At 45.8% G+C, this 22,260-nt stretch overlaps 1 protein-coding gene across 1 annotated transcript; it reads right to left on the bottom strand.

Moving 5' to 3' along the window:
• Nucleotides 1-660: 660 nt before the first annotated feature.
• Nucleotides 661-21,563, bottom strand: NYX (nyctalopin). Its single transcript, XM_045471494.1, has 3 exons — nt 21,280-21,563; nt 20,849-20,926; nt 661-3,975 (listed from the first exon to the last, which is right to left on the bottom strand). The coding sequence occupies exons 2-3, from the start codon at nt 20,868-20,870 to the stop codon at nt 2,579-2,581; spliced, it is 1,419 nt and encodes a 472-aa protein (XP_045327450.1). The 5' UTR covers nt 20,871-20,926; nt 21,280-21,563; the 3' UTR covers nt 661-2,578.
• Between the last annotated feature and the right edge of the window lie 697 nt (nt 21,564-22,260).

Below are 22,260 nucleotides of genomic sequence, written 5' to 3'. Positions count from 1 at the left end.
CGAACTCAAAACTGGGAACTCCACTCCCCGTTCTCTCATGAGAGCTCATAATGGCCACAATTCACGGGGAACTTGTTCCAGGCAACTCTGGATCTGTTTGGCAGTAAGTAACTCCCACGTTCCCAGAATTCTACTGGGCTGGGTAGTTCTATAAAAATCTGTCTCCCCGGAGGCTATTTCAGTGTTGATACTTGTTCAAAAACATTCAGCCAAACAAATGTTCATTAAAAAGCTGGCCATCTAACCACTGGGCAGAACTGAAGCAGCATTTTGAGGCTGACTCTCAGGAACCTGCTCCAAATGAAAGGAAGGACATTCCTCCCCAGGCAGCATCTTGTTCCTCAGTAACACAGGCTGCACGTGTGCTGCGGACTTCCATGGTTACCCAAACGCAGAGGTCTGGTCTCCAGGATTCTCGTGATCCTTACTCAGTTACCATAGCCACGATACATGGTTTGAACAAACAACATTTCTGACCTCATCTGGTTCTCACATTTGAAAAGTAAGACATTTGGAGAACGAATTCATTTTAAAACATTAAAGTCAGTCAGAGGATTTAGAATTTTGAGTACTGTGATCAAGTGAACACAAGGAACCTTTTTTTTTGCGACTAATAGTAAAATAGAGTGACTGCCTAGGAAATCATTTTGACAACTGTTGAAATTTCACTATAGAGTATATTTTAAATAATACTATTCTATCAATGATAAAGTTCCTGACTAGGAAATACATACTACGGTATTTAGGGGTGAAGGGCTGTGATGTTTACAACTAACTCAAACTATATACCTCAAATACAGTAAAATGTTAACAACTGGGAAACCTAGGTGAACGGCCAGAGTGTTCATTCTATTATTCTGGCAACTTTTCTGTAAGTTTGAGACTTTTCAAAATAAAAAGTTTTTAAAAATCATGCAGGCTCCAGATTAGTGACTTTCAAACTTTCTTAACAATAGCCCACAAGAGAAAAAAACAACAGCCTACAATAAAATATAAATTGTACGCAGCAATCCAGACACAACATACATACATACACATATAATATGAATAAATGCATACAAATTAAGTTTTACAAAACAATACTTGTTACATGTGAGACTCTGTCTTTTCTGTTCTATTCTACCTTGGTTGTTTTTTTGTTTTTTTGGTTTTTTTTTGAACGCTGGTTGTGACCCATTAAATTGAGTTGATTGACCACTAATGGTCACAGCCCGTTTGAACACTCCTACCCTCAGAGGTCTTTCTCCAACATTTCTAATGTTTAGTATCACCTACAGACACAGAAGTACTATCACCATGAAGACCTGACAGCTTGGTGCACCCTGAATTATGTGAGCTTTGAAAACCCAGCTCTGTAAATATAGACAGAGGAATTCAGGACATTAAAACTGCGGATTTCCAGCAAGTTGACGAATGAAGTCATCATTACTTGTGCGTGGAGAACTGCTTGAGCAAGTATTTAGCAGACATACAGAATTTGCCCTGGCACTCAGGCCTGGGGGCTTAGAGTTGGCCAACTCCCACCCTGGGAAATCTGTCAGGCCCCCTTCCCAGCTATTGGCTGCCTCCTTTCCTCCTGGCCATTAGTCAGCCCCAAAGTGTGCCGCCCATAATGATTTCCGCACCTAATGGGATCATCCAAGCTGAAGACTCCCTGCCCTACTAACAGCATCTCTGTCCTCCGGACACTCTTCCCACAAAACCTAAGAAAAGAGGATTTTGTGGCCTTCCTGGAGATTCACAATGCATGTTTGCATATGAAAGACTCTAAAAAAAACTCCTGAGGTACAAAAACTTGTTTAACGTTTTTCTTTTTTTAATCTTAGGATTTTACCCATTTATTTGTATACAGAAACCCTCTCCCCCTCTTTTTTCCCCTACCCTGCCCTAAAGTTGCTTTGTGGCTAAGGCCACCCCTGGGAATAATTGTGGAGTAAGTGAAACGGGTCTTTGTTTTCAATGCCTCTTAACACATTCCAGACCCCAGGAACCATGGCCACCTCCCTCCAGTCTAAGTTCCTCTCACATCCCCCTTCTCTCCTGTCCTGTCCATCTTTCTGGATCCTAGTGGCCCTTGCCCCTAGGGGAGGGGGAGCGCAATTGTGGTAGAAAACAAAGGGACTGGGCTTAATGGGCTGTCCTGCCAGGAAAACTAGCACAGTTCTTAGTATTTAGCCACTGGATTGACTCTAATTCAGGCACTGCAGTCTCTGTGTCCTGGAAGATGGGGGCAAGGGATGGGGGTAGAGCGCTGTAGCCCTAAGAGCTTCCAATTCCTAATCTTCTCACTGGAGGGCCCATGTTCACTCTTGCTTCTCTTGTCCAATTGATGCCCAGGTGACATGAGCATAAATCCATTCTTCTCCCCACCTTCACCCCATCCCGGTGTGGCACTGCCCAGGGCTCTCCTCCTCCTAGGACCATCTCTGGAAGTAAACTGTCCCTTCCATCCTGGGCTGGAATTTTCACCACCTGCCCCATCCAGTTCCCCTCTTCCCCCACCACAAACACCTCAAGCCAGTTAACTCAACTTTCCTCCACTGGCCAAGGCAATCTGGGCCACCCCAGTGAGGCAAGGTCAGTCCATGTGTAGGACAAACACCACGATGAGCAGGAGACCAGAGCCGAGGAGAAACCAGGTGCTGTGGCCCAAAACAACGACCCCGCCGGAGAGAAGGCTGTCAGACAGAGAGGTGTTGAGCGTTCCCTCAGTAGTGTTGGCCACCTCCTCCACCGGGGCCCTTGGGGCCAGCAGCTTGGAGAGGAGGCTGCTGAACCTACTCACGGTGGTGGCCGCAGGCTCTGGGGACGGGCCTGGACTGGATGCGGTGAAGTTCAGCTCCTCGGGATCCACACAGAGGCCATCGGAAGTGCGCGCAAAGGCCACCTGGCTGAGGTCCAGGCCGGCCACGGAGCCTGGGGAGGCGCACGGCACGTCGGCCACGCGCCCGGAGCTCTCCATCCAGTCCCGCAGCCACTCCAGGCGACAGTCACAGCGCCACGGGTTGCGGAAGAGAAAGAGGCGGCCCAGGAAGAAGCCAGGCTGGAAGGCAGCCCAGGCCAGCACGGTGAGGTGGTTGCCATTGAGGTGCAGAGCAAGGAGGCCCGAGAGGTTCTGGAAGGCGCCCTCCTCCACAAAGGCGATGCTGTTGCGATCCAGGTAGAGCAGCTCAAGCTCCGCCAGGTCGGCGAACCAGGCGCGCCCCACAAGGCCCAGCGCGTTGCCGCCCAGGTTGAGCGTGCGCAGGCGGCGCAGGCCTTGGAAGGCTTCGGCAGGCAGCTCGGCCAGCAGGTTGTCATTGAGCAGCAGATGCTCCAGGGCGCCGCAGTCGCGAAAGGCGCCTGCGTGCACGGCGCGGACGCGGTTGGCCTGCAGGCTGAGCGAGCGCAGGCGCCTCAGGCCCTGCAGCGAGCTAGAGGCCACCGCCTCGATGCGGCTGCGCTCCAGGTGCGCATGCGTCAGGTTGGCCAGGCCGCGCAGCGCGCCGGGCACGCGGCGGAACAGGTTGTCGAAGGCGGCGAGCTCTCGCAGGGCGGGCAGCTCGGCCAGGAGGCGCTCAGGCACCGTGAAGAGGCGGCAGGAGGCCAGGTCGAGGCGGCGGAGGCGGCTGAGCGCGGCGAAGGTGCGCGCGTGCAGGTAGCGCAGCTCGCCGTTGTGCGCCAGACGCAGCTCGGCCAAGCGCGGCAGGCCCTTGAAGGCGCCGGGCGTGATGAAGGACAGGTTGTTGTGGCGCAGCGACAGGCGGCGAAGCGACGGCAGCGTGCCGAAGGCCCGCTCGCCCAGGAAGCGCAGGCCGTTCCTGTCCAGGTCGATGGAGGCTGCCTCGCACGGAAACTCGGCCGGCACCCGCAGGAGGCCTGCGCGGTCACAGCGCACGGAGCAGCCGCGCTCGGTGCTGCTGCAGGCGCAGGCGGCCGGGCAGGTACGCGTGCACGCCTCCTCTGCCCAGGCGCTGAGCAGGCCGAGGACTACCGCTGGCAGGTGGGGTGGGGGGCGAGAAGACAGAAAAGGAACAGCCGTCAGCTCAGGGGTCGCCCCAGGTAAGGTCCCACCTGTCCGTGTGGCAGGGTTCGGCCCTCCACCAAGTTCTCGTACCTCCTGCATAACCGTGCCCTTTGAAGGGCCTCCTCCCAGTTCTCAGACCTTAACACACGTTCCCCACCCACGCCGCCCTACCCTTTGCTTTCCAGTTCTCTTTATCAGCAAAACCCAGCTGGGATTCCGGCATCTGACCCCATTCTGAACCCTCTCCTGCCTGTAACATCACTGGGTGCTCTCCTGGAATTCAGCCTAGAGGGATCATTGCATGCAGAGGAGGGACCTGGAGGGCTTCACCAGGGCCTGTGCTCTAGCCCTGCACTGCCCAATACCGTAGTCACCAGCCACATGTGGCTACTGAAGATTTGAAATGTGCCTATCCTGAATTGAGATGTGCTGGAAGTGTGAAATACACACCAGGTCTCAAAGACTTAGTACCAAAAAAAGAATGGTAAGTTGTTTCATCAATAATTGTTGTATTGGTTACACGTTGAAAAGATATTTTAGATATATTTGGTTACCTGAAATATTAAAATGAACGTCATCCTTTTCTTTTTACAGTTTTTAATGGGGCTACTTAGAAAATTTAAGAGGCACCGAGTGGCCCAGTTAGTTAAGCCACGGCCTTCAGCTCAGGTCATGATCTCACGGTTTGTGAGTTTGAGCCCCACATGGGGCTCTCTGCTGTCAGCGCACAACCTGCTTTGGATCCTCTATCCCTCGTCTCTCTGCCCCTGCCCCGCTCACTCACTCTCTTCTCTCTCTCAAAAATAAATAAATAAACTTTAAAGAAAAAAGAAAATTTAAACATATGTGGCTTGCATTATATTTTTATTGGTGCTGCTCTAGTCCCTCCCACCATAAGAATTCAATTCCTGAAACAAAACCCACTGAGTAAATTAAGCCTCATGAAGAAGAGAGAGTTAGGGAACAGGAGGTTGGGAAAGAAAGAGAAGCCTATCAATCTTTTTTTTTTTTTTTCTTTTTAACAGTCACTAAATTTAAGCCCTAAGGACAGCATACTAAATAAACTAACAATAACCTTCTTACATATCTCAGAAAATAATTGTGGACACCGTGAAGTTAACTTTTATTCACCATCCCTTGCCCTCTAAAGGCTTTTATACGTTATCACGGGAAAGAATGGTGCTTATAAAATTAATTCTGTTCTGAGCATTTGAATGGAGGATCAGATAAAGACTTCAAAAGCCCTCCAGTAGGCTTGCCACCTGCACCAAAACAGAATGGTAGCCAGGGGTCCCAAGCCCCATCTTGAGTTCTAATGGAAAAGGCAGCAGGGAAGATGCGCAAGTTTTATTTTCTGGCCAAGGGAGGCTCACAGGTGGAATGTGCTCGATCTGAAATTCCTGCAGAGGAACAAAGGTACCCAGTTGTAAACCTGACCACTGATATTCATAATTTCTGTTCCTCCTCAGCAGTATTCCCAAATTGCTAACAGACACCCCTGACCTACCATTCAGTCCCTCCCACTGTGTACACATTACCCTGCCTTGCCTGTCCCAGCCCCTGTAGGAACCTGAAGGTGTAGCCACACAAGGAGTGCGCAGAACTCTTGCTGCTGCCTCTGTGGTTTTGTTCAACTTCCGGTGTCTTTTCGGCACATTTGTTGTGGACACGGCGTGTTTTTACAGCTGCTAGAAAGGGGTTCAGCTCTTTCAGACTTGGCTGGAGAACACTCAGCCCTTTGAGCAACCCTTCTGTTGTAAACTGTAGCTAGTTCAACATTCTGAAGTTACAGAGGCTTGACTTAGCTTTTTCCTCTCCCTAAGAACTGTGAACTAGACACCAAGCTTCCAGCAAGGTTCTTGGACCCTGTGCTGAGCTTGGCTGTAAACAGGGCAGCAGTTGGGCTAGAGAGACACCCTGTTAGAGAGACAGGGCCAAGAATATAACCTTAACTCCAGGCGTCAGCTGGACAGGGGTGGGACCTTTTTCTATCAACTCTTCCAACTGGGTCAAGAAGAAGGCATCAGATTTCTTTACAAATAGTCCTTCATTCTACTCTCTTCTCCTTTCTAATTAAGAGAAGTGCACTCTCAACTGTATGACTCACGTTTCTACTCCACAATAGCTAACATTGTTCCGGGCACACGAAATGTTTGCAGAAATAAATGGAATTGATGCCTTCCTCTGTAATGATTCCTGCTGGAGGATATCATTTATTTATGAAACAAAACAAAACAAAACAAACTCTTTGTCAAGGAATTCCTAGGATTATGACAGGGATTAGATTAAAAAATGGAGCTGACAATTTTTTAAAAACACACGCAAGAGGGGTGGGACTAAAGCTTTTTATGGTGTATCTTTTTTACCTCTTAAATATTGAACCATGTGATTGTATTCCCTGTTTCAGAAAATAGATTATAAAGTTTTTTTTTTTTTGAAGTTTACACACTCAAGATGTCGTCACTATTACAGACCTATTTTCAACCTCTGAAACTTTGATAGACCATTAGGAATTACTAATTTACTGGATTATTTAGTGAAATTTAAGTCAAGTAAGTTCTCAGAACAGACAAGCAAAAGCCAGTATTGGTTTACTCAATATAAAGACTAAGTGTATGAGTTCTGCTTGCAATAATGGCAGGGTAGCTTGTATCAGACTAACATTCCTGCTGATCGCTAGTGTAAACTGTGGGAAAATATTTAAAGAAAAAATATTTAAAGGCACTGGAGAGCAACCTAAATAGGCAACCAGAGTAGATACAACCCTTAAGAGAAGTAAACTAGGTGGGGCACCTGGGTGGCTCAGTTAGTTAAGCATCTGACTTTGGCTCAGGTTATGATCTCATGGTTCTCAGATAGAAGCCCCACATTGGGCTGTCTGCTGTCAACACAGAGCTGGCTTCAGATCATCTGTCCCCCCCTCTCTCTGCCCCTCACGTGCTCTCTGTCTCTCTGAAAAATAAACATAAAAAGAGAGAGAGAAGCAAACTAGGTAAAGACACAATTTATCTGACTTTTCCTCTTATACCTGAAACTAATATAACATTGTATGTTAGCTATACTGGAATTTAAAAAAATAAATTTTAAAAATAAAAAAGAAAACGGCCTTTTCCTCTTAGGGAGGGCATTTTGAGGTCCATGCTGCAGATAGGGAATAGAGCTCAAGCAGAAAGCAAGAGTCTTATCAGGCTGACAAGTTAGAAGTCAGAGTATATAGCTGCCACAGTGGCTGGAAATTGAAGAGGGAAAACATGGAAAAGAAGGAGCCACACAATTGGCAAACATACTCCCCTTAGACCTTGTTTCAGTCCTCAAGTGCATATATGTGGGGTGACTCCAAGGAGCCGAGAACTCAAGGCCAAAAGAACTACATGAAGATTTCAGCAATTTCCCAGTAATGGGAGACAGATTAAGAGTTCAAGGTCCACCAAGTTAGATGGGCTTGTAAAATACCTCAGGCTTTCCAGTGAAACCCCAAAGGGCACCTTAGGAGTAAAGACCATTTCTCAGGACAAAGGGCAAAACTGAACTAGGTAGGCCTACCCTAACAAAGCCTAAATCTAAGCCTCCCCAGTATCAAGGTGATCTGCCAGTAAATTAACTGAATGCCACACAAAATTCAACACTCTTCGAAGGAAGATATGAGAATCTAGAATTTCTTATAACTACTATATCTTATATATAGTCAAATAATACTAGATATGTGAAGAAGTAGTAAAATGTGACATTTATCAAAAGGGGGAAAAAATAGTTAATTAGAGGCAGACCCAGAGACTGCCCAGATGTTGGAATTACCAAACAAAAATTTAATATTAATATGTCAAGGAATTTATAGGAAAAGATGGATATAATGGGTGAAGACATGGGGAATTTGAATTTTAGAAGACATATGGAAACTCTAAAAATGAACCCAATGTGGGGCATCTGGGTGGCTCAGTTGGTTAAGCATCTGACTTTTGATTTTGGCTCCGGTCATCATCTCACGGTTCATGAGATAGAGCCCTGTGTGGGGCTGTGTGGGGCTGTGTGGGGCTCTCTGCTCACAGCATGCAGCCTGCTTGGGATTCTTTCCCTCTTTCTTTGCCCCTCCTCTTTTCATGGTCTCTCTCTCTCTCTCCTTTCTCTCTCTCTCAAAATAAATAAACATTTAATAAAATCTTTAAAAATTAACCAAATGGAAATCTTAGTACTGAAATAATACTACAATATTTGAATTTCTTAAAAAATCATTGAATAAGAAAAATAGCAGATTAGAGATAGCAGAAGAAAACATTTCATGTACTTTAAGAGATGTCAATAGAAATTACCCAAAATGGGGGCACCTAAGTGGCTCAGTCAGTTAAGTGTCTGACTTCTGCTCAGGTCATGATCTCACAGTTCACAAGTTCAAGCCTCACATCAAGCTCTGTGCTGACAGCTCAGAGCCTGGAGCCTACTTCAGATTCTGTGTCTCCCTCTCTCTCTGCACCTCCCCTGCTCACACTCTCTCTCTCTCAAAAATAAAAGAAAAACAATAAAAAAAATTAAAAAAGAAATTACCCAAAATGAAGCACAGAGAGAAAAAAAAGATTGGAAAAAATATGGTGGGAGCTTCAATGACCCGTGGGATATCAAGCAATTAGACTAACATGCATGTATTGGGAGTCCCAGAGGAGAGAACACAGCAGGTAAATAATTGAAGACAATTTTCAAAATTCAATTAAAAACAAGAAGCCCAGCAAACCCCAAATAACATCACACACACACACACACACACACACACACACACACACACACACTCCTATAGGGACATCATAGTCAAACTACTGAAAACCAAAGACAGAAAATTCGTTAAAGCATCCAAAGAATAAAGACATTATATAGAGTACACAACAATAAAAATGATGACTGCTTATCGGAAACAACAGAGACCATAAGACAATAGAATTATATATTTTTAAATTTTTTTTTATTAAGTAAACTCTATGCCTAATGTGGCGCTCAAACTCATGACCCCAAGATCAAGAATTGCATGTTCTACCAACTGAGCCAGCTAGGTACCCCAAGAATTATATCTTTTAAAGTGCTGGAGGGGTGCCTGTGTGGCTCAGTTGGTTAAGTGTCTGACTCTTGACTTCATCTCAGGTTATGATCTCACAGTTGGTGAGATTGAGCCCAATATTGGGCTCTGTGCTGACAGTATGGAGTCTCCTTGGGATTCTCTCTCCCTCTCCCTCCCTCCCTTCCTCCCTCTCTCTCTCTCTCTTCCCCCTCCTCAACTTGCATGTGTGCACGTGCTCACATAAAAATAAATAAATAGACTTTTAAAAAATAATAATAATAAAATGCTGGGGGGCACCTGGGTGGCTCAGTGCATTAAGTGTTCAACTTCGGTTCAGGTCATGAGCTCATGGCTCATGAGTTCGAGCCCCATGTAGGGCTCTATGCTGACAGCTTGGAGCCTGGAGCCTGCTTTGGGTTCTGTATCACCCTCTCTCTCTGCCCCTCCCCTGCTCGTTCATGCTCTCTCAAAAATAAACATTAAAACTTTTTTTTAATTAAAAAAAAAGAAGAAAGTATTAACTTAGGCTATATTAAAATAAAAACAAATTCTACTCTTTGAAAGACATTGTTAAGAGAATGAAAATACAGACCACAGACTGGGAGAACACATCTGTATATTTTCTCTGTATGTATCTCATAAAGGACTTGTACCCAAAATATATAAAGAACTCTTAAAACTCAATAAGAAAACAGATAACCTAATTAATAATTGGCAAAATAGGTGAAGAAACACTTCACCAAAAAAAGATATACAGAAGGCAAATAAACACAAGAAAATATGGTCAACATCATTCATTGTTAGGCAAATCCAATTAGAATTGCATCCTATTAGAATGACTAAAATTAGAAAGACTGACATAACAAGTGTTAGAGAGCATATGGAATAACTGGGACCCTCTTACACTGCTGGTGGGAGTGTGAAATGGTACAACCACATTGGAAACAACGTGGCAGTTTCTTTAAAAGTTAAACATACACCTACCTTCTGATCCATCCATTCTAAGCCTAGGGAAATAAAAGCATATGTCCATACTAAAGACTTGGGGATGACCGATCACAACAGCTTTATTCATAACAACCCCAAACTGGAAACCACACAAACACCCACCAAGGTTGAACAGGTAAACAAATTATGATGTATCCACACAATGGAATACTACTGGGTGATAAAAAGAAATGGACATAAAAAGAAATGCAACATAGAGGAATCTCAAGTTAATTCTGCTGAGTGAAAGAAGCCAAACAAAAAAAGGTACATACTATATGATTCCACTTACATAAATATTATTCTATAGTAACAGAAAGACCAGTAGTTGCCTGGGAATGGGTCAGGAGGTAGGGAGGGGGCAGGAAGGAGAGGTTATATAGGGGCATGAATCTTGAGGGTAATGGATATGGTATTTATCTTGATTGTGCTAATGGTTCACAAGAGTACACTTTAAATACGTTGTTTATTAGATGTCGCTTATATGTCAATAAAGCTGTTTTTAACGTTTACTTATTTTTGAGAGAGAGAGAGAGAGTATGTGTGTGTGTGTGTGAGAGAGAGAGAGAGAGAGAGGAAGAGAAAGAGGGAGACACAGAATCCGAAGCAGGCTCCATGCTCTGAGCTGTCAGCACAGAGCCCAATGCGGGGCTCCAACCCATGAACCATGGGATCATGACCTGAGCTGAAGTCGGACACTCAACCAATAGAGTGGGGGCCACTCAGTCGCCCCCAATAAAGCTGTTTTTATTTTATTTTTTTTTTAATGTTTATTTATTTTTGGGACAGAGAGAGACAGAGTATGAACGGGGGAGGGGCAGAGAGAGAGGGAGACACAGAATCGGAAACAGGCTCCAGACTCTGAGCCATCAGCCCAGAGCCTGACGCGGGGCTCGAACTCACGGATCGCGAGATCGTGACCTGGCTGAAGTCCGACGCTTAACCGACTGCGCCACCCAGGCGCCCCTAAAGCTGTTTTTAAAAAAAGAGATTAAGTGCTACAGTTTGTGTATGTGTGTGTGTGTATATATATATGTATATATATATACACACACACATATATACATTATATATGACTTATATACAGAATATAAAAATAACTACAAATGAATAATGAAAAGACAACTAGATAAAAATGAGTAAAAGACGTGAACACTTTACAAAAGAATATATTAAGTAGCCACCAAGCACATGAAAAGGTGCTCAATATCATTAGCCATTAGGGAAGCGCCAATTAAAACCACAATGAGATTCTCTAGACGCCCACTAGAATGGCTAAAAAGACTGACAACCTTTGCCAAATGGTGGCAAACATGTAGAACAATGGGATTTTCCTACATTGTTGGTGGGAGTGGAAAAGAGTTCAATAACTTTGGAAAATTTTGGCAGTGTCTATTACCGTTAAACATATGCCCACCCATGACTCTGCAATTCCATTCCTAGGTATTCACCCAAGAGAAATAAAAGAAAGGTCCACATAAAGATTAGACAAGAATGTTCATGGTGGCTTATTCATAATAGATAAAAATTGGAAATTACCCAACAGTAGAAAAATAAATTACAATATATTCATACAGCAGAACACTACTCAGCAATAAAAAGGAACAAACTATTGATGCAAACAAAAACATCATGTCGAGCCAAAGAAACTTGACACAAAAGAGTACATACTTTAGGGGGCGCCTGGGTGGCTCAGTAGGTTAAGCATCCAACTCTTGATTTTGGCTCAGGTCATGATCTCATGGTTCGTGAGACTGAGCCTTGTGTCGAGCTCTGTACTGACAGGGCAGAGCCTGCTTGGGATTCTGTATCTCCCTCTCTCTCTGCCCCTCCCCTGCTCATGCTCTAATTCTGTCTCTCTCTCTCTCTCTCAAAATAAATAAATAAACACTCTTTTAAAAAGAGAACATACTATAGGATTTTACTTCTATGCAGTCCTAGAACAGCTCATGGCAGTGGCCCTGGGAGCTCAACAGAACAAGTTATCTGGGTGATATGAGCATGTATAAAGCAATTCAAATTAATCAAATTTTATGGGTCTCTTTTGGCCTTATAACACCTAACTTTTTAATTAGTGTTTGCTCAAAACTAAGCCTGCTACATTTTTTTCGTTTTAATACGACAACCTGCAAGGTATTATTCCCTTTTTCTCCCAAAGGAGGAAACTGAGTTTCAGGGTGGTTAAATAACACCACGCTTTGGTTTTTGTCTTTCCGCTATGCAGTGCGATCCCCCACCCCACACACCTAGCCTCTCTGAGCTTCCGTCTCTTTAACTGTAAACTGAAGGGCCGGCACTTCCTGCCCTTTGGGGGCCCCTTCTGGCTGGCATTTTCTGTGACTGGACAGCAGCTGTTGCCAACCACCACCTCTTAAAAAAAGTACCCCAGTCAGAGCCCCATGTGTCTCTGCCGCTTCCTCCCAGACACAGCTGTTTGGACTGCAGATAAACATTTGACCTAAGCAGAGCCAATCAGATGCATTCAACAATCCCCACCACCACCCCCACCACCTTCAACGAACATGGAACACGCAGTGAGATCATGTGAGCACCAACCTGTATAGCACTGGGGCTAGGGTTTATACCAAAGCCACGTGCAGGTCAAAGTTCTAAGGGAGCAGTAGTCGAGGGCAAGGGGAGGAAGCTGGTGGGCCGACAGAGGATGAAACCCAAGGTGAGAATCACAGAAATGGAGAGCAGGAAGAGTAGGAAGTTGCTAGCCAGCTCTCTAGTCCCGTTAAGACCCTGCTATAGCTGTTTCTATGACATTTCCCTGTGTCCATTTCAGAAACCCATTCAAACCACCTACGTGGACAAGTGGATTTCTGTTCCCTGCGACCAAACCACCTCTGCTAGTAGTGATACCGTTTCTAGCTACCGACCACCTTTTAAATACTCTTTCTACACTTAGGGAATTTCCTACCTTGTAAGTCCTGCCTCCTGAAGATAGAAGCCGGAGATTCTCTTTCCTTACTTCCCTTGCAGTTAGGGCCCAGGCATGTGACCTAGTTTCGTCGATCAGACACACACAGGGACACTTGGATTCAGAAGTAAATGCCAGGCAGAAACCATTTTCTGGCCAGGATGATGGCAGAGGCGTCTGGCTTGCAGGATCCCATGGTGGAATTTCTGGCACCCAGCACCCAGCATGATGCCCATGAGCCGCCGCATGTGCCAACCAGTGGTGGTTGCTTCAGGGTCTTTGCTAGAGCTGCCCCACTCCCTTGTTGAGGAATGCTCTGGGCAGTGGGCCTCCAACCAGGAAGACTGGGAACACTATCACTGAATAAACCCTTTCTTGGCTCCAGTGATACCTTAGGCAGGTTCTGTGCTTTGCAATAAGATTCCTAAACAACATCCTAAGTAAAACAGGTCCCCTAATCTCTCTAGTACCATCTCCTCCTTTCCCCAAAGAACATCATGAACTCTTAACCTTGAAAGAGAAAATCCAGGGGCGCCTGGGTGGCTCAGTCGGTTAAGCATCCGACTTCGGCTCAGGTCATGATCTCGCGGTCTGTGAGTTTGAGTCCCTCATTGGGCTCTGTGCTGACAGCTCAGAGCCTGGAGCCTGCTTCGGATTCTGTGTCTCCTCTCTGTGCCCCTCCCATGCTCATGCTCTCTCTCTCTCTGTCTCTTAATAATAAACGTTTTTAAAAAAAGAGAAAACCCAAAACAAAAGACAGAAAACCGTTCAGGGAGCCTGGGTGGCTGTCAGTTAAGCATCCGACTCTTAATCGAGTCTGACAGCGCAGAGCCTGCTTGGGATCCTCTCTCTCTCTCTCTCTCTCTCTCTTAAAATAAATAAATGAATGTGTTTTTTTTTTTTTTTTAAGAGAAAGCTACTCAAATTCAGGACCAGGCAGTGAGCCTCAAGAGCCAAAAGGAAGCTCCTTGCTATTCATTGCCATATGTAGAAAACATAATGAAAATTTGTTTAGGCCATTCCTGATTTTTCCACATGCAAATGAAAAGAGGCCTCTCCTGGAATCAGCAGTGATTATTCCAAAGACAAATCTCCTCGCTGTCTAGAGCTGAGTTCCATGGGGATACCTTGGTCAGAAAAACATGTGCCAAATTAAAATAAAGATCACAGTTTGTGAGAAGAGAAGGTCAAAACTCATTGGCAGTTGCTCAGCAATTTTTCTTCTCATGCCAGTGTTTTTGGGAAGGATCCATGTGGAAATCTGAAAAGGTTTCGCTGCCTTCATTCCCAGTCTGAGGTTGGGAGAGGAAGATGAGAAATTCGGTGAAACTGGCCTGAGCTCAGGACTGGCCTCTGCCCAGCCAGCCTCCATCACAGCCCTGGGATACACATGTGGGGCTTTCCATTCAGTCTGGAAACACTCATCCTGAGGGCACAGCCTCTCTAGTTCTCTCATAAATTTTGATGACACTGCCTTTCATCCCTGGTCTCTTGTACTGCTTTTTTGGAGTGTTCTGTTTTGCTTTAACCTCAGACAAGCTTTCTGCATCTCAGCTTCCTCATCTGAAACGGGCAGACCACTATGAGGAACAGATGGGCCAATTAGCTTGCTCCCATGTTTTCACAGCTGTTTCAAACATTTCAACTCATCTGTTCCTCATAATGGTCTGCCCGTTTCAGATGAGGAAGCCGAGATGCAGAAATAGTGAAGTTATTACAAGTAGACTTCAAGGAAGAGTCTAGAATGGTTCTCCACCTGGGCTGCACATCAGAATCACCCGATGAGCTTTCAACTAACTCGCAATACTCAGGCTGTACACTATACCAATTAAATCCAAATCTTCAGCGGGTGGAAACAATCATTGATGCTGCTAAAGCACCACGGATGATTCCAATATACAGCCCAAGTCAAAAAACCAGGGGTCTACGTGGACCGACTTTACAAAAATGGGATTTATCTGCGTGGTATATAAGATGTTGCAAGGTGTAACCTAGAATGACCGTATGCCCCAGCAATTCCACTCCTGGGTATATACCCAAAGGAATTGAAAGTAGGCGTTCTAACAAATACTTGCACACAAATGTTCATTGCAGCATTACTCACAATAGCCCAAAGCTGGAAACAAACGTCCATCGACAGATGAATGGATAAACAAAATGCGGTCTATCCACACAGTGAAATATTATTTTGCCATTAAAAGGAATGAGGTAGTGATACACACTACCTTGAAAACATTATGCTAGGTGAAAGCGGCCAGATGCACAGACCACACATTGTATGATTCCATTTACGTGAAATACTCAGCATAGGCAAATCCACTGAGACAGAAAGTAGATTAGTGGTTGCCAGGGGCTGGGAGGCGGGGGGTGGGTTCTACCGCTTGTAGAGTGGGAGTGGCTGCTTAATAGGTACAGGGTTTCCTTTCACAGTGATGAAAACGTCTTGGCAGTAGATAGAGGAGATGGTCACACAACACTGTGAATGTGTTAAATGCTGCTGAACTGTACACTTTAAAATGGTTCATTGTTAATTTTATGTTCCGTGAATTTTAGTTCAATAAAGGAAATGGAGCGCCTGGGTGGCTCAGTCAGTTGAGCGTCCGACTTCAGCTCAGGTCATGATCTCATGGTTTATGAGATTGAGCCTCGCATCAGGCTCGCTGCTGTCAGCCCACAGCCTGCTCTGGATCCTCTGTCTCCCTCTCTCTCTCTGCCCCTACCCTGCTCCTTCTCTTTATTTCTCTCGCTCTCGCTCTCTCAAAACTAAATAAAAACAGGGGTTTTTTTTAAGTTACAAAGTGTCCCTGAAACTGGGCAAATATCAGAAAGGGGTCCCTGCTTTTGTGTCATGGTCTGACATGCTGGCCAGCCCCCAAGCTGCAGGGAGCCAGTGATGGCTGGGCTCGGATGGCCCACAGAATGATGTCTTAATGCAGGCCAGCTGAGGAATTTCTCCTTCATAGGTCCTCGGCTTTTCGGATATGCGCTTTTCCCCCTCGAGGTTTGCTAGGAGAACAGTTACTCATGGAGTTTCCAACCACAGGCTGAGTTGGAAGCGTTTCTTCATTCCCATTGTTTTCAAAGAACTTGTGCCTCATGAAACCAAAATAGCAAGGGAAAATATGGTCAATTTTCTGCTTTCAGCAAAATCTAGTCAGTCACTTTGGCTCCAGAAGTCATTTTCATCCTACTCCCGGCCAATGCTCCTCAGGCCAGGACCCAGTGCTGGATTTTCTAATTTTTGAATATTTATTTATTCTTGAGACAGACAGAGAAAGAGAGACAGAGTGCAAGTTGGGGAGGGGCAGAGAGAGAGGGACACACAGAATCTGAAGCAGGCTCCAGGCTCTGAGCTGTCAGCACAGAGCCTGACGTGGGACTCGAACTCACAAACCGCAAGATCATGACCCGAGCTGAAGTCAGACACTTAACCGACTGAGCCACCCAGCCACCCCCAGTTCTGGAGTTTCAAAACAAAAGGGGTGGGGGGAACCAGAAAGACAAGTGGGGGAGACCATCACGTGGCCTCTGATCTCACAGTAACCCCAGAACTTCCTTCTCATACTGCAAATGTACCCTTTGTGGCAGTAAAGAAAGGATCATGGATTCACCCTGCACTTTGCTAATGAAATCCTGGGAGATGGAGAAACCAGTTTGTCTCAGGAAAGGTGGTCTGCTGACAGCCTCACAGGCCCTGTGGATCTTAGGGTAGAGAGCTGTCCCATCTGAGTTCTAGAACACAAGGCCCCCACAGAGGCCTCCGGGCATAAATATTGATAATCGCCCCAATATTGATAACTGAAAACAAATGCTCAACAACAGGGGAATGAGGGGCACCTGGGTGGCCCAGTCGGTTAAGGGTCTGGCTCTTGGTTTCAGCTCAAGTCATGATCTCACAAGTTGGGTGTTCAAGCCCTGCATCTGGCTCTGCGCTGTTAGCAAGGAGCCTGCTTGGGATTCTTTGTCTCCCCCTCTCTCCTGACCACCCCCCCCCCCCGGTTGTGCTTTCTCTCTCTCTCTCTCTCTCTCTGTCTCTCAAAATAAATAAGTAAACATTTAAAAACAAAACTAAACAATAGAATGAATAGTGAACAAACCAGTACCCGCATCCAGAGAGCACTACTCTCCACTCAGAACCTCACACACATACTGCCCTACACCCTACAGCACCTGAGTCTCGTTAGTGAAGGATTTGTTCTCTTTGGGGTGCAGGTGCCCTCCCCCTACAGACTTCTTTTTTCTTTTAAGCCAAGTTGATTGAGGTATAATTTACTTACAATAAAATGTACCCATTTTAAGTGTGTAACAAATATATACAACCATGTAACCACCACCTTAATCATGATTTAGAACATGCCTACCACCCAGAAAGTTTCCTTGGGTCCTTCTGGCAGCAGTCCCCTCCCCATCCGCAGCTCCAGACAACCACCGATATGCTTTCTGAATGATAGATTAGTTTTGCCTATTCTAGAATTTCATATAAATGGAATCAGGGGCACCTGGGTGGCTCAGTTAGTTGCACATCCTACTCTCTACTTCAGCTCAGTCGCCCCAGGTAAAGTCCTACCTGTCCACGAGTGACTAAAGCTGATGGAAGGGTTTGTGGGCCAGTCTTGTTGTGGACTTGTGTTTTCATTCAGCATTTGCCTGGGAGTGGAATTGCTGGGTCATATGGTAGGTGTATGCCTCAGTTGCCCCACATCCTCACCAACACTTGCTATTGTCTTCTTAACTCTAGCCATCGTCCTGGGTGTGAGGTGGTATCTCATTGTGATTTTGATTTGCATCTCCCTAATGACTAATGATGCTAAGCATCTTTTCATGTGCTTATTAGTTATTTGTATATCTTCTCTGATGAAATAGCTATTCAAAATGGGTGTCCCATTTTTTTCAAAATGGGTTGTCTCAGGGGCACCTGGCTGGCTCAGTTGGTGGAGTATGTGACTTGATCATGGAGTCGTGAATTCAAGCCCCACGTTGGGCATAGAGATTACTTAATGAAAAGAAAAAAAAATTTTTTTAATTTTTTTTTCCACGTTTTATTTTTATTTTTGGGACAGAGAGAGACAGAGCATGAACGGGGGAGGGGCAGAGAGAGAGGGAGACACAGAATCGGAAACAGGCTCCAGGCTCTGAGCCATCAGCCCAGAGCCTGGCGCGGGGCTCGAACTCACGGACCGCGAGATCGTGACCTGGCTGAAGTCGGGCGCTTAACCGACTGCGCCACCCAGGCGCCCCAAGAAAAAAAAATTTTTAATGAGTTGTCTTATTATTGAGTTTGAAGAGTTTTTGAAATACATACAGATTTTTTAGGGGCAAGACCTCAGGTATCGTAATGGTTCTAATCTGGGAGGCTTCACCCATTGAACAAACAAATCCTTATTAAGCACCTACTGCGTCTTAGACTCTAGAGACAGCAGAGTAAATAAAACAGAAACCCTGGCCCTTGTTAAAGGACCGTGGCTTAGAGCACGCCATTGGTGAAGAATCCCGTAAAGCGAGTTAAGGAATCGGGATATTAAGCTGTGGACAGCAGGAAGACCCTGAAGGGTGTCACATGGGGGAGGGGAGAGGCCCTTCCAGGCAACCCTCCTGTCCAGAGAATTTCTGTTTGGGTTTTGTCCCAGATTTACCCTGCTGTGAGCCCCTTCTGATTCTACCACGACCTTGTTTTGTCAGGCTCATTTACTCATTTTTTTTTTCTAGCTAAGGAGGTAGAACCCTATCCCTGCCTGCATCTCGGGAACACGTCGTTCATAATCCTGTGACTTGTAGTCAGAGTAATATTGTCTGTGCTGCTGAGTGTGTTTTAAATTAAAGCGCCAGGGGATGTGGAGAGGGTCATTAATTTTAAGTGCATCTATTGTTAGCAAATGATGTCACCGCTAAGCTCTCCAACTTGTCACAAGAAGTCGGGATGTATTTCGGGTTTCTGCGGCAGCAGGAACAGTTCCTGTTTTGCAGTGCACAGGCTATGAATACGGTCTGCATTCTGTCAGGAACAGGAGAGCTTTCGGTACACATTTAAAATCATATTGGCTCTTAGAAGCAAACATTCTGTCCCAATGAGTCAATCAAACTTCATATCCTTTCTAGGTAGGAGAAATGGCAAGGAGCTGGCTGTTCGTATTTATATAAATGTCAACCTCTGTCCTTTGGAGGCTCCTCGAGGTAGAGAGTCATGTCCTATTTATCATAGTGTTCCCTGCACCTTGTTCCAATTTGTTTTCTCATTTATTTATTGGATCTCTCACAAAGGAATAGAAGTTTCTCAAGGACAAAAGCTATGCAGTTATATCCTTCATAATATCCCTTGAGTGTATTGAAGATACAAACAATATGTACCTGTTGATTCCATTGAATAGAGCAAGGTCTACTTTTTGAAACAGTGAACTAAAGGGTAAGAAAATTCTATTGCTACCATTTTAGAATTATCTGGTAAATTTTCTCTGCCAGCGCTGCACACAGAAGTCTATTACATAGGTAGTTATGACCTCAAATAATTACATTCACCCGAGGGTCGAAAAAACAGATTGTTCGTATAGGATTCTTTACTGCAGAATTTATCAAGGGATTTTTTTCCTTGGGCAATCTCAGATTTGAGCAGGTGGGGCTATAGAGGTGGGGAAAAAAATCTTTGTGATGAGTCTTCTGGTTATATTAAAACCCACATAACAATAGGACTAAAAAACTTGGGCAAAATGTTTCATCACCCATAATCCCACAATTCCAACATACTCTCATTTTTTTCTTTTTTTTAAATTTTTTATGTTTAGGGGCGCCTGGGTGGCGCAGTCGGTTGAGCGTCCGACTTCAGCCAGGTCACGATCTCGCCGTCCGTGAGTTCGAGCCCCGCGTCGGGCTCTGGGCTGATGGCTCAGAGCCTGGAGCCTGCTTTCGATTCTGTGTCTCCCTCTCTCTCTGCCCCTCCCCCGTTCATGCTCTGTCTCTCTCTGTCCCAAAAATAAATAAACATTAAAATGTTTTTTAAAAATAAATAAATAAATAAATTTTTTATGTTTAATTCATTTTTGAGAGAGAGAGAGAGCATGATCAGGGGAGGGGCAGAAAGAAAGGGAGACACAGAATCCCAAGCAGACTCCACACTGTCAGTACAGAGCTTGATGCGGGACTTGAACTCATGAACCGTGAGATCATGACCTGAGCTGAGTCGGATACTTAACCAACTGAGCCACCCAGGCACCCCTATTTTCATTTGTCCTTCTTCCTTTAGGAAGATGGTTTAAGAGATTTTTTCTTAACTAAATGAGCTTAAAATAATATGATTAGAAAACCACTGCACTTTTTGGTGATTACACCAATGAATTCATATCTGAAATTGAAAATCACCAAAAGGCTATTTTATATATACGGCTCAGGAATTTTGTGGGGGGTTTTTAATGTTTATCTCTCTTGAGAGAGAGAGAGAGCGTGAGTGGGAGAGGGGCAGAGAGAGAAAGGGAGAGAGAGAGAGAGACAGAGAGACAGAGAATTCCAGAGCAGACTCCACACTGTCAGCACAGAACCTGATGCAGGGCTCTATCCCACAAACCGTGAGATCATGACCTGAGCCAAAATCAAGAGTCTGACACTCAACCTACTGAGCCCCCCAGGTGCCCCAGGAATCTTTATATTTAAACAAACAAAACCCACCACCTGCTCTGTTTTTTCTCATTTTCCAATCCCTACCCCATGATCAGAGTTCAGTGACACCTAATCAGAACTGGTGTCCATGTACATCTTCCATGGAAGCCACTTGAAGACCAAGCTCCTTGGGAAGAAGCCCTGTGGTCTCCATGCATCTTCTAGAATCTTCTATGGGCTTGCCAACCCCTGCACCCACTGGCAGCTGTCTGCTGGGGGTCAAGAAGGAGCAGGCCTTGGAACTCACCATGCAGCAGCAGCACCAGCATCCCGTGGCCTTTCACGCACCTGGTGGCTTAGAGCCACCCAGCTGTGGAAGCCCTACCTGAGGGGAGACAGCACAGGTCACCGAGTGCCCATGAGGGTTCCCTTGAGAACCAGGACACACAGACCCCTCCCCACACCTCCACCCTTCCTCCTGAATGCCCTGCCTTTGCCCTCTTCTTCCTCACACTCATGCCTCCCCATTCACCTTGGTGTCGAGTTAAGAGAAACCAGTAACAACAGCCAATCAGAAGCTCCCCCCGCCCTGACAGCTTGGATCTGTTCGGAAACCCTTGGTCAGACTAAAACCCTGACAGCAACACAGATGGACTCACTGACAACCCAGCAAGCAAATGGCCAGAGCGGAAACCTCTGCAAAGAAACATTCGTGAATAGTCCCCAAATGTTGCTTACTGTCCTGGGGGTCTGCCTGGTCCTGCTCCTCCTCAGAGGTGCCCTTCGGCTCCCCCAGCCCATCCATCTCCGGAGTCCCGCAGCCACAGATGCTAAAAATGGTCCGACAGAGTAAAGGGGGGTGGGGTGGTGAGCAGGAGTCGAGGAGGAATACTTGCTTGTGCAGGTTTGAGCGCTTATTTTTCTTTCTCCAGATTTAATGGCAGGAAAATCCTGTATCAGATGAGGATCAACAGAGATGAAAGAATGTGTCTGCCTTTCGAATCACCAAAGCCAGTGACAGATTTTGCTGACACACCAATCGGCTTTATCCCCAGGCCTTGGCCTCTCCATCTGCCTGTCCCCTTTCTCTCCTTAAACCCTCCGCAGACCCCACCTCCCACCCTGACCCCAGCCCCAGCCCCCAAGCGACATGCAGCCAGAAATTGGCTTCCTGCCACCCAAATAGCATTATCAGCATTTTCAACAAGGACGTGTTATATAACTTAGAGAGGTGGGGAAGGGACAGGACAGCTTAAAATAATGATGTTTTTCCCAAAATGCAGGCTGCTCACTTCCTTCCTTTGGAGTGGCTGATGGCAGATGACCCAAAAACAGACTGTGGAGAGAGGGTCTTTCACTACAGTAAGGTAGAATCCTGGCTTTGGGGTTGAGGCTGTGATAGCCATCAACTCAGACAGCATGTCTGTAGGTCATTTCCAGAACCTGGCTGAGGTTTCTCAAACCCAGCAGGACTCAGGACTCACGACTCAGGAGTGTCTCCCAGGACTAGAGAGACCACCAGGAGCAGTAGCCTCAGGGAGCTGGTGGAATGTGGAATCTCAGCATTCTCACCCCCACCACCAGAGTCCTATGCTCGAAAGTAAAGCTCGGGGGGCACCTGGGTGGCTCAGTCGGTTAAGCGTCCGACTTTGGCTCAGGTCATGATCTCACAGTTTGTGAGTTCGAGCCCCACATCGGGCTCTGTGCCGATAGCTCACA

Source organism: Leopardus geoffroyi, chromosome X (genome assembly GCF_018350155.1).
Source record: "Leopardus geoffroyi isolate Oge1 chromosome X, O.geoffroyi_Oge1_pat1.0, whole genome shotgun sequence".
NCBI classification, from domain to species: domain Eukaryota; kingdom Metazoa; phylum Chordata; class Mammalia; order Carnivora; family Felidae; genus Leopardus; species Leopardus geoffroyi.
Note: the sequence above shows the minus strand (reverse complement) of the source record. Positions and strands in the feature narration are given on the sequence as shown.

Excerpts from the sequence above, each read along its gene's own strand:
- NYX (XM_045471494.1), bottom strand. The coding sequence starts at position 20,870 with ATGCTGGTGCTGCTGCTGCATG. Across the intron at positions 3,976-20,848 it reads GCTGGTGCTGCTGCTGCATG|CGGTAGTCCTCGGCCTGCTC; the intron begins GTGAGTTCCAAG and ends CCCACCTGCCAG.